The 12,059-nt window shown below is 36.9% G+C and overlaps 1 protein-coding gene across 2 annotated transcripts in view; it reads right to left on the reverse strand.

Annotated features, from left to right (window-relative positions):
• The window catches only part of AQR (aquarius intron-binding spliceosomal factor), a 108,817-nt gene that overhangs the window by 36,105 nt on the left and 60,653 nt on the right, over positions 1-12,059 (reverse strand). For both annotated transcript variants that reach the window (XR_003210524.2, XM_025883877.2), the window contains exons 18-22: positions 9,752-9,919; positions 7,993-8,162; positions 4,335-4,576; positions 2,635-2,781; positions 1,743-1,812 (exon numbers count right to left, since the gene is read on the reverse strand). Coding sequence is in view for 1 of the 2 variants with exons in the window: in XM_025883877.2 (XP_025739662.1) it covers positions 1,743-1,812; positions 2,635-2,781; positions 4,335-4,576; positions 7,993-8,162; positions 9,752-9,919 (797 nt within the window). In the remaining variant the exon portion in view is untranslated. The remainder of the gene's footprint in view (positions 1-1,742; positions 1,813-2,634; positions 2,782-4,334; positions 4,577-7,992; positions 8,163-9,751; positions 9,920-12,059) is intronic.

Here is a 12,059-nt window from a genome sequence, read left to right on the forward strand (position 1 = left end):
GGAACTGACATCAGAGCAAACTTAAAATATCAGGAATGAAAGAAAAATGGCAAATTTATAATAGATTCTTCTCCTCTAGAGTTCACCCCTTTAAGATGTTTGACTTTCTGGGGTGCCTGGATGGCTCAGTCAGTTGAGCGTCTGACTCTTGATTTTGGCTCAGGATATGATCTCAGGATTGTGAGATAGAGCCCCGTGTCAGGCTCTGCACTCAATGCAGAGTCTGCTGGAGATTATCTCTCCCTCTCCCTCTGCCTCTCCCCGTTTGCATGCACACCTATGCTCGCCCTCTCTCAAATAAATAATTTAAAAAAATGTTTGACTTTAACATTGCCTGACAGCATTTTCAATGTATACAGACGTAATACCCATAAAAGCTACAGCATAAAAGGGAAAGGGACCTACATGGAGGTAAGGATCTTTTATTCAACTTAAGAGACAAAATAGTATTTCTAAGTAGACTGTGAAAAATTAAGCATCTATACTGTTAATTCTCTAGAGCAGCCACTAAGAGAAAACTATGTGAGATATAAAAGAACACAATAGATAAATTAAAATGAAACACTAAAAACTATGTAAATAACCCAAAAGAAGGTAAAAACAAAAAAAGAGAAACAGGAACACAAAACAAAGGGAATAAACATAAAATAAATAAAATGGTAGGCCTAAATCCAAACGTATCAGTTGCATTTAATGTAAGTGGTCTCAACACACCAATTAAAAGAGACTGTCAGAGCAAAGAAAATACATACCCCAACTAGATGCTGTTTACAAGAAGTTCATGTCAAACATTAATAGGTAGGTTAGAAATAAAATAATGGGAAAAGACAGACCATGCAAACATTAATCAAAAGAAAACTGTAGTGGCTCTATTAATATCAAAGTACGTTTCAGAACAAAAAAAATTACCAGTTATGAAAATAGACACTACATAATAAATGCATCAATTCACCAAGAAGACATTAAAACCTTGAATATGTATGTATCTATCCATAAAGCTTTAAAAAACTGAAGCAAAAACTGAAAGAAATGAAAGGAGAAACAGATAAACATGTAACTGCAGTTGGAGACTTCAATACTCCACTTTCAGTAATCAACAGAAATGGTAGGTGGAATATCAGCAAGGACAGAGAAATATTGAACCAAATGAATCTGACATATATAGGACACTCCATCTCAAAACAACAGAATAAACACTTTTTTTTTTAAAGTGTGTTGAAATATTCACCAAGAGAGATCATATCCTGGACCACAAAATAAACTTGAGCAAATTAAAAAAATAAAAAAATGAAATCACACAAAGTATTGTCTCTGACCATAAAGGACTTACACCAGAAATTAGTAAGTGGAAGAATAACAGGAAAGTCTCTAAATACTTGGAAACTAAACACACTTTTAAATCGGTTGTCAGCAGGCTTTATCTGTAGAAGGCCAGCAGGTAAACATTTCAGGCTTTGCAGGCCATATAATCTCTGCTGCAAGTACTTTAACTCTGCTGTTAACAGCAAAAAACTGGGCACGGGCAACTCATAACCAAAAAGGCATAGCTATGTTCCATTAAAACTTAATTTATGAATACTGAAATGAGCAGTAAGCAAAATCTCCATATGGAAACAATGCCACAATGACTTACAAACACTTAAATTCAGTTGGGCTTTTGTGCTTCAAATATACTCTAAACATTTGAGGCCTACTTCTTGTCTGAATCCATGTAAAAACATGTGTAACAATAGTTCTCTTACCATAGTTAGCCCAGGCTGCATTCCAGCACGGATAGCCTCTATCTGTGTGTGAGTGAACTGAATTGTATTACTGCAAATAAGAGTAAATAAAAAGTTGGTTAAAAACATGGATGAATAACATTTGGTAAAACTTTAGACAACAATGACCAGAGGTCTAAATGTCTCCTCTGTATATGCCCCATTCTCCCAATTTCTTCTCCCCCGGGTGTGTGGTTGTGTGAGTGTGCATGTGCATGTATGTGGTAAAACAAAAAACAAAAAACCATGAAATCTACCTTCTTAACAAATTTTAATAGAGTATTGTTAACTATAAGAACAATGTTGCATAATACGGTATTGTTAACTATAAGAACAATGTTGGATGGCAAATCTCCAGTACTTTTACATCTTACAACACTAAACCAATCTCTTCTGAATGATTCCCTTCACCTCCATCCTCTAATGACCAACTAAAACTGAATGAATCTTATGGAAAGAAAAGACTACAATTATTTAATACACTTAGTCCATCTTACATTTCACCTGGAATGTCAAAGTTCCAGTTCCCAATCTAATACCGTATATAATGCCACTTTTTTAGTCACGGCACCCATGCATGAGGGTAGCTGCTACATGTGACACGTGGTCTTAAAGTAAGAATGCTGTGCTCAAATTAAGGTAGCCCTTTAATATTTATTTCTCATAGTACCCAAAAATGTTTCTTTTGGAAATATGACTACAGAACGACCAAAAATGTCTGAGCTATTTAGCTGTCTGACAGAATACAAGGAAAGAGGGTCCAGAAACAGAAGCTTCCTGGGGTTTCTAAAGGATCAGTAAATTTTAAACTATTATTAATCCAAAATAGCAAACTATTATTTATTAGTACAATTAATACAGACAGTAAAATTACCGTTTGGGTTGGTTGTAAGGATAAGGACCCCTATTAGGAATGACATGAGGTTCAACAATTAAGGTTTTTGCCTCTTCAGTATCTTCATCTTCACCATCTGCATCTTTCCTTTTCTTCCCTTTTCCACTCCTTACTGGAAAAGTTATCCTACAAGACCAAAATCTTTGTTCATTTTTACAATTAACAATGTTTACCAAGCACCTACCTTGTGCATGACATTGTATGGAGGATAATCGATCAGAAAGAAACATTTATGTCTTAAAGGAACTCACTATCTGTACATATATTCTGAAAAGAGTAGACTTAAAAGCACTAAAATGTGTGTTAATGGTGTTCAGATTAGAAAAAGTCAACTGATTAAGGGAGAATCAAAGAAGGAGCATTTCTATAGTTATATTCAGGCACTATGAAGTCCTTTACACATTGTCCCTCCTTAAGTAAGAAAAGGCTTCGTGGGAGAGATGGCATCAAAGATGAGTTTCAAAGAAACTAGACATACAAACATGGAAGGGAAGATATTCTGGGAAGAAGTAAGACTATAGTTTCAAATACAAGTGGCCAGTTTTGCCAGAATGGTTACAATAGAGAAAATAAGGCTAGAGAGACAGGCTGGAGCCCTGTTAGGAGACTCTTGGAATATCAAGCCTTTAAGGCAGAAGTTCTTTTTTTTTTTTTTTTTTATTTGAGAGAGAGAGAGAGAAAGAGCATGAGCAGGGGGTAGGGGGGCAGAGGGAGAGGGAGAAGCGGCTCCCTGCTCAGCAGGGCTCAATCCCAGGCCCCTGAGATCATGACGTGAGCCAAAGACAGACATTTAACCAACTGAGCCACCCAGGTGCCCTAAGGCAGGGCAGAAGTTTTTAGCCTGGGGTTAGGAACACCTAAGCAGGTGAGGTCAATGAATACATTAAAATTAAACTAAAAAAAAAAAGAATTCTCTATGTGCACTTTTTCCATGTAATAGAATTCAGGGAAGAGTGATGAGTTGCTGCTTCAGATACTTTGTTCCATTTCTACTCAAAATTAAAACCAAAGCTCCTTTAACGTGAATTATAACTATATTGTGAATATTTAAGTTTTGTGAAAGCAAGTAAGCTTAAAAACAGAATTTTTCCCCTGAAGACAAAAGAAAGTTCAACATACCAAGACTATGTCCATTAATTAGGAAATATACCAGATTATACATAATAGACAAAGGCGTATTTCTTTAGTCAAATACTATAAATATGTTTATATATAATGCTCTTCAGACAACAAGCATTTACTGGTCCCTGTTAGACGTTAGGCTACTTTTATTATGGTCTTTTTTTTTTTTAAGATTTTATTTATTTATTTGACAGAGAGAGACACAGTGAGGGAGGGAACACAAGCAGGCGGAGTGGGAGAGGGAGAAGCAGGCTTCCCGCGGAGCAGGGAGCCCGATGCAGGGCTCGATCCCAGAACCCTGGGATCATGACTTGAGCCAAAGGCAGACGCTTAATGACTGAGCCACCCAGGCACCCCTACTTTTATTATGGACTTAAAATAGTTTTCTGTACTAAGAAACAGAGTCAAATAAAATAAATTTATCCCAGTCATTATATGGTGAAGGTAAAGACTGCCCAAACAAAATCAAGATATTCAAAACTTTAGCTATAGTCCAATGGCCTATATCACACAGGCTACAGAAAGCTTGAATGGAGTATATCCAGTTCTGACTTTACCTGAAAGGGGGTATCTGTACAGCTGGGTCATCCACAGTTACTTTAACATTATGACCAGGAAAGCTGGTTTTTAAATGCTCAATGGAGAGAAATGTATCATTGAAATCAAGAGTGGCAATTTGATTGGGCATTTTTGAATAATGTGCACTACTTGGATCCCCATAACCTAAAATGATGTCATGCAGCCAGTCAGGTACCACACAATCAGTATTCATCAGGTTCCGAATGGTCTCCAGCACAGCCTGTCAGTGAAAGGACAGAAAAGGGTTGTGTCAAGAAGCCATCTCAAACATTTGCACTTCACTGGAATGCAGAGCTGGCTGCACTAATCCAGAATTCCCGAGTGTTTCAGGGCAAGAAGCTATTTTCTGCTGACAGGTGCTTGGCTAGACTAAATCAACAGCTATATTTTCAGCTGATGCCATACACTGAGTTAAACAAAAGACCAAACTTAGCAAGGACAGTTTATCCGTTAGGAGTTCATTTAGACAGAATGTCATAAATGAGTTCATCACTTGACTCCCGTTGGGTAGAATGAAAACCTAATCAGGACTACACAACAAGAAAATATTATAGAACAAACCCTTAAAGAGGATGCTTCCTCTTAGAAATTCCCGGAGTCTTCTCCTCTTTATATTCCATAGTTCCTCAATGCTAAGATGATACACAACCAGAAGCATATTAATATATGCCTCAGTTGTGAAACATCTCATAATTTAAAAATATTAAAACAGAAGAAATAAAATTAGAAATTTTAAATTAAAAATAGACAAAAAGATAAAAGTGAAATGTCAAATAAATTTCAGAACATTCTACAATAAAAAGTCTTTATAGTTATTAACATATATACATTGTCTAAATTACCAAAAGTCAAGGTAAACTTTTAGACTTTCCAATAATTACTTCGAGAAAGTGCTCTATCCCATATATGGAAATCAGAAGGCTAGGCTATTAATTACAAAGAATAAAATAACAAAACCAACCATTTTTATGTTATAAATGCTATACACTACAACAGGACAACAAAGTAACAGCACAGTGTATGTTAATCACACTCTTATCACATCACCTTGTTTTATTTTCTTGCACTAATCACTACCTGAAATTCTCTTATTCATGTACTTAGTTACCTGTTTATCATTTGTCTAATCCCCACTAGAATATCATTTCCATGAGAGCAGGGATCTAGGAAGTCTGACTCTGAGATGGGCAAATCACTGGATGGACAGATAAACGAGTATGTTCACATAATGATGGATAAAACAAGAGCTCTACTCTCTAAGAAAATTAAAATTTTAGTAGGGAGATGAAGTATGTCCTTAGCAATGACACAAAGCAGCAGAATTTGGTCCACAATACAGAGTATTACAAAATACAATGAGAACACGGTTCCAAGGAGGCAAGAGATGCATGCAGGGAAGACTTTTGACCTTAGGAAAGGTTTCATGGAGGAAAGTGGCATTTCAATTTAGCTCAAAGCACAGGACTTGCGAAGGAGCTGTGGTTTATTTCATCATTAATGGAAAGTCAGAGAAATGTTTTGAGAAGCTGACTGAAATGATCAGTGGAGGCATATGAAAAACAGGTGACTGACTAGGAGGAGAACAGAGCTAGGGCAGAGGAAGCAATTTAGTGCAACTATTCAGGCAAGAAATAAAACACCCAGGTCAGAACGGGCACTGTACGAATGGGAAAGAGAAAAGGAAATAAGGGATGCTGCCCAGGTATATAATAAAACACTGAACACACCAAAAGAGCATTTGTCTTTTTCCCAAACACAGGAAAGTTAATCACTGCCCGTTGCTTGGATTGGAATCTGAATGCCTCTTTTGACCTCCCATGACACTTTTTTGTTGTTGTTTTTTAAAGTTTACTTTTTTTTACTAATCTCTACACCCAACGTGGGGCTAGAACTCATGACCCTGAGATCAAGAGTCAATGCTCTTCCGACTGAGCCAGCCAGGAGCCCCTTCCATGACACTTTTATCCGCATCCTTGTCATGACTTTTGGCACCTTCTAACACTTCATGGTAGTTATTTGTTTATATTTTTAACTTCCCTTATTAGTAGTCTAAACTTCCTAAAAATAGAAGCTCTGTCTTACTCATCTTTATTGGCTCCATACAACTAAGCCCAATGCCAGATACACGGTGGACATTAAATAAAATGGTGAAACGAATGAACATAAGTAAGGATCTTGTTTTCATTTTTAGTTAAGTGACTGAATTCAATCATTACTGAGAACCAAAACAGAGACAAACAAATGAGACCCTGCCCTCACAGACCTGCATTCTAATGGTGAAGTCAGATAAATAAATATATAGTCACCAGGTATAACAAAGACTGCAAGGAGAAATGAAGACAACTGGATTAAGAACGAGAAGAAGGGGAGAGGCTACTTTAGGTAAGGTTTCCAGAAAAAAGCTTCTCTTAGGAATTAACATCTAAGCAGAGCTGCCCACATGCAGTGAGGGAACGAACGAGGGAAATACCTAGAAGACTGTGTTGGTAGAGGGAACATCATGGACAAAAGCTTGGATTCTTAAAGAACAGCAGAAAGGTCAGCACACCTGGCGTGGAGTGAATCGGGAAAAGGTGTTAGAAAATGATGTTGGGAAAGGTGGCCAGAGGACAGATAATGAAGGAGCCTCTTGGATTATAGAAATAATTTTCTACTGTGAGGGGAAACCATTAAAGTGTGTTGAACAGCGTACCAAGGCATCATTTATACTCTGTCACCGTGTGGAGAACAGCAGAAGGGGAGGGGCCGTCAAGAATGGAAGCAGGGATGTGAGAGATGAAGGTGTCTTGGATGTGGTGTCAGTGGAGGTGGTGAGCTAACCAGACTGACCGATGGCCTGGATGCACAGTGTGAGACAAAAAGAAATCAAGACTAGTTCCGTTGTTTTGTCTTCAACTATAGGGCAAAATGGGGAATAAATTCCTTTGTATGTGAAGTCTTTTTTTAATCACAAGAACAGGGGAAAAAAAGGTAATAAACTGATAATGCATAAGAAGCACTATGTTTTGGGGGGAGAGAAAAAAGAAATGTACCTGTGCAGAAGGTAGTGTTACCAAATGCTAAAACCATTCAATATTTACGTTTTATAATATAGTAGTTTTCAGATAATTTAAAAAATCTTCTATCAAAACTCCTTATCTCCATTAAGTTATAAAAGTAAAATTCTCTAGCCCCAAACCTCCCTTTTCCTGCCAATGAGTAAAACACATTATATCATAGAGTAATTCTGAGCTATGGGGTTTCACATCTGTATTCATAAAGTGATCTGGAAGTACACTTACCTTTGATTTAAAAAAAGAACTCCCAGTAAACAAATAAACAAGCAGTTTCCTTTACCTTATACTTGCTATCCTGAGCATCTAGTACACAAAAAGCAAGGAAGGAGGCTGACCTGGATTAATTTATATTGTAAGCTTCTAAACTCATCAAAAGACAAAACAGATTTAGTAAATAAATTTTCTTCAGTTTTTATATTTAGTCTACATGTTAATAATATAAGAGAATTATTTAGAATCAGAATAAAAGCAGTGATCATTTCCTTCACAAAACATTCTTTTACCCAGGATCTATGTATTTACATTTTAGAAGTTACTCAAATTGGACATAGTACCTTCAGTTATATAGCCTAAAAATTACCTTAAAGTTATTTTCCTTTGGTTTTCTCCTCATTATGATATTGAAAGTTTCATACACATCTTCTGCTCCATTTTGTATAGTATTGGTCATATCTTGTTGATACTGGTTTGGATCCAAGAACACTCTAAATGTCCTTGACTCTCCTCTAAGATTGGGTCTTGGCTCAGGTCCTAGACATTTTGAGAAAGTCCGTAAGTGAAATATATACTTTTCAAGTATCAAAGTAACTTAGCGGTACTCCTTTTCTGGAAATGATGAGTAAATCCTCCACACTGAACCCCAGTCCTTCCCCTGACTAGAACGTTTTCCACTCATCCATTTCAAATGTCTAGAAGCTGAAAATATTTTCTCCCTTCCCTAAATTCTTCCTATTTCTTTCCCAGAAAAATGTTTGTGATGTACTATTTATGATGCAGTGCCATGGACTACAATTGTCTGTGTATGTCCTCAACCAAAATAAGAGCCCTAGAAGTCAAACAACTTTACTTTTGTCAGTTATTCAGAACTCCTATTACTTAGCTTACCTAGTGTAAGCACTCGACTGATCACTCTTTTCATCCTTCCACATTCCATTCCTAATAACACCAGTGTGAAAGGAAATTTCATATACTAATAGCTGAAAGCTGAGAGGCTTTTTCTTGCCCCTTTGCCTCGTCTCCTTACTTTTGTCTTAGACCTCTAACGCTGGTCCCAATATGTGGCCTTACATTTATTCCACCTTTCCTATTTTCTTTTATTTTAGCAGTAAGGTCAGCTTGATTACCAGCACTTGTAGCAATGGTGCCACCTTAAAATGACAGGCAGTAGAAGTCAATTCAAGTTCTGAGAGTTTAGTAAACAAATTGGGAAATAAGCACTGGACATAGATGCAGTTATAATTTAACAGTAAGTATAACAAGAATGTCAGGACAAGATGAAGAATTTCAAAGAAAAGTCAATGATAAGCCTAAGAAATCAAAGAGCTGACAAATCCTGTAATTTCTAAATGGTATTTCTAAATGGGGTAATGTTTGCATGTTAGGTATGCCGATTCCTTCTACAAGGCAGCTCTGTTTAATTTTTTTTTTTTTTTTTTGAGAGAGAGTGGGGGCACGTGCGCCCGTGAGTGGGTGATGGGAAAGGGCAGAGAGAGAGGGAGAGTGAGAATCTTAAGCAGGCTCCAGGCTCAGCACAAAGCCTGATTCGGGGCTCAGTATCACGACCCTGAGATCATGACCTGAGCTGTAGTCAAGAGTCAGACCTTAACCAACTGAGAAGGCAGCTCTGTTTAGATGTTTAGCATCCCTAGCCCCCATCCATCAAATGCCAATAGCTCACCATCCCCTACTCCTACCCCAGGCACAGGACAAGATAAATACCATCATACATTTCAAAATGCAGGGTAGTGCTATTCCCAATTGAGAGCCACTGCTACAATGAATCAAATCAATAAAACTTAAGAAGGAAAAATTAGACAAATATGTCATAAGTGTTTAGAGGTTTTAAAAAAGCAGTATTGTAAAGTATTATAAAAGGAAAGTTTTAAATATGGGTAATTTCAAAAGATCCTGTCCTTTTCAATATCTAACAAAAAGTTTAGAAACCATATTATTTATTTCTAAAAGTGGGTGGTAGGTATCTTACACATATTTTATACATAATTCTTTGTGTTTAGTATGTAAAATAACTAAATAATATTACCTAAGATGCAAAAAGAAAAAAAGGCACAGAAACTTATCATTATGTACACACACGCTTTCAAAACTACAGATCACCATACCGTCTTCAATGACACGCCCTTTATCATCCAGCATGCCCTGGATTTCACAGCCTCTCACATAAACCAGGCCAATCTGCTCAATAAAAGGTCTCCTCCGGTCAAACTTAGTACCATAAGGTTTTGTGGGCCGTACAGTAATTAAAAAACATACATCATGCTTACGAAGACCTGGTAAAACAAAGACATTTTCACTTATTAGAATATCATTGTTTTTAGTCCTTTGATGGCAAATTCTCATTCTCTTAAGAGATATAAGAAACATGTAAAGTACCAGAGGTGATCAATGATTATATTTGCATTGTAATATAATTATGGGTTTTCCTATAATCTTTAAAATTCAATGTTTAACAGGAATAATTAAAGTGAAAATTTCTCTTTATATTAAAATTATAAGCTTTTATGCCATGAATACATTACTGAATAAGCCCTTCAAGTCATGTTACAGCTCCAAACCTGGATGCTCATAATTCTTATTTTTAGCATTCTTACTAACTGAAAATATGGTTGTCATATAATCCATCTATATCATATTCAGCAGGCTTCTAACATCAGTTTAAACTATCCATCACTGTCATTCCAACAACAGTCTAACTGCATTCCCTGAAAGAGGTCAACTCAAGAATAATTCATCAAAGCACAAAAGCATTGTTTACAGATATCATATTGAGAACATGGTTGAATATACATAGTTTCATTTGGCAAATAAAAATTTTTATAAGTAAATGTCCAGAAATAGGAAACTTGTACCAAAGTCCATAGCTTCTCAGTCGTTAGACCCAATACTGGACTCAACTGGATCCCCAGCTCTATTATAAGTAGAGACATGGGAAGACAAGGGACATAAATTTAGATCACATATCCATGTAATGTCATACCACTTAATCTTCATTGCTTTCCTGATTTGTTTTGTTAGCCACTGTAGGACATAAATGCAAACTTAAACAGTCTGCTTGCTCATAACCGTGGTAATAAGATATACAACTAAATCAAATCAGCAATGTCAGTGTGTAGCTAACAGTATTGGGACCATTCTGGTTTGTCTTAATATGGACTGGGGTTTAAGTGTGCTAGTAACAATCACTCTGATTCATAATAATGACTTTATCGTTTACTTCCCAACAAATTAGAAGCAGGAGAAGCAATGAGAACTAAGGAGAACTGTTCTACTCTCTGAGTTGTACCCTTTCGGACTTCTGATCTGCACAACTCATTACAACGTCTAAGTCTTTGAGTCAAAGAGGTGGCCCTGAGAAGTAATTTAGTCCCGACCAGTGTCACTTTTTGGCATCACTGAGGGATGACTGCCTATTCCCTACTAAGGCAGATCATTTCACTGTGGGACATCTCAGGTCTACATTAAAAAAACCCTTATGTAACAGTGAGCTCAACTACTTTTCTCCTTTCAACCATTTGTATCCACTCCATCCTGGCTGTGCCCTTCTGGAGCAGAATCCAGCATTTCTGTGTCCTTAATTCAGTTTCCTTAATTTTAAATGGGGTAATGGAGAAGATATGGGCCTGAACGTCATACCTTTTGAAGGAACAAGAAATTGTTTTACATATTTAGCTTATACTCTTCAAAACTATTGTTTCTACAGGACAATATTACTACTTCCAGAACCTCCCTCTCATTTTTTGCCTCCATTTTCTATTTAGTTACTCCATCTGTGATCAACACAGGGAGTGAATTTTGACTCTGGCCTCCCAGAAAACACTTTTCTCCCCACCATGCCCCATATTATGAATCACTTGTTCCACAGTACCCTGCTGTTCCCTCTCCTGCCCATCAAAATTTATCCATTACATTTCTCATTCTATCAGAGGCCTATGTTTAAAAGAATGAAAGAAAAAAAAGACTTCAATGTCCTTCTGATGTAAGTCTCCAAAGTAATGAAGGAAAGGAATTTAGGTAACTGTGTAAAAGTGTTTATTTTAATACTTTCTTAAATGCCAAAGGTAGTAAGTATAAAACCTTCTCTGGCAACTTAATGTCTCTCTTTTAAGATTTAGCAACAATAAAGATATACAGTACTCTAGATGTGTAACGCACTAGATTAGACTGGAACTTTTTTTTTTTTTAAAGATTTTATTTATTTATTTGACAGAGCAAGACAGCGAGAGAGGGAACACAAGCAGTGGGAGAGGGAGAAGCAGGCTTCCCACTGAGCAGGGAGCCCAATGCGGGGCTCGATCCCAGACCCCTGGGATCATGACCTGAGCTGAAGGCAGACACTTAATGACTGAGCCACCCAGGCGCCCCTGTTCTGAAGGATCCAGAAATCATAAAAACAATCTGTCACGAACTACA

This window comes from Callorhinus ursinus, unplaced genomic scaffold (genome assembly GCF_003265705.2).
Source record: "Callorhinus ursinus isolate GAN/ISIS: 27379988/994484 unplaced genomic scaffold, GSC_fseal_2.0 scaffold25, whole genome shotgun sequence".
Classification (NCBI taxonomy): domain Eukaryota; kingdom Metazoa; phylum Chordata; class Mammalia; order Carnivora; family Otariidae; genus Callorhinus; species Callorhinus ursinus.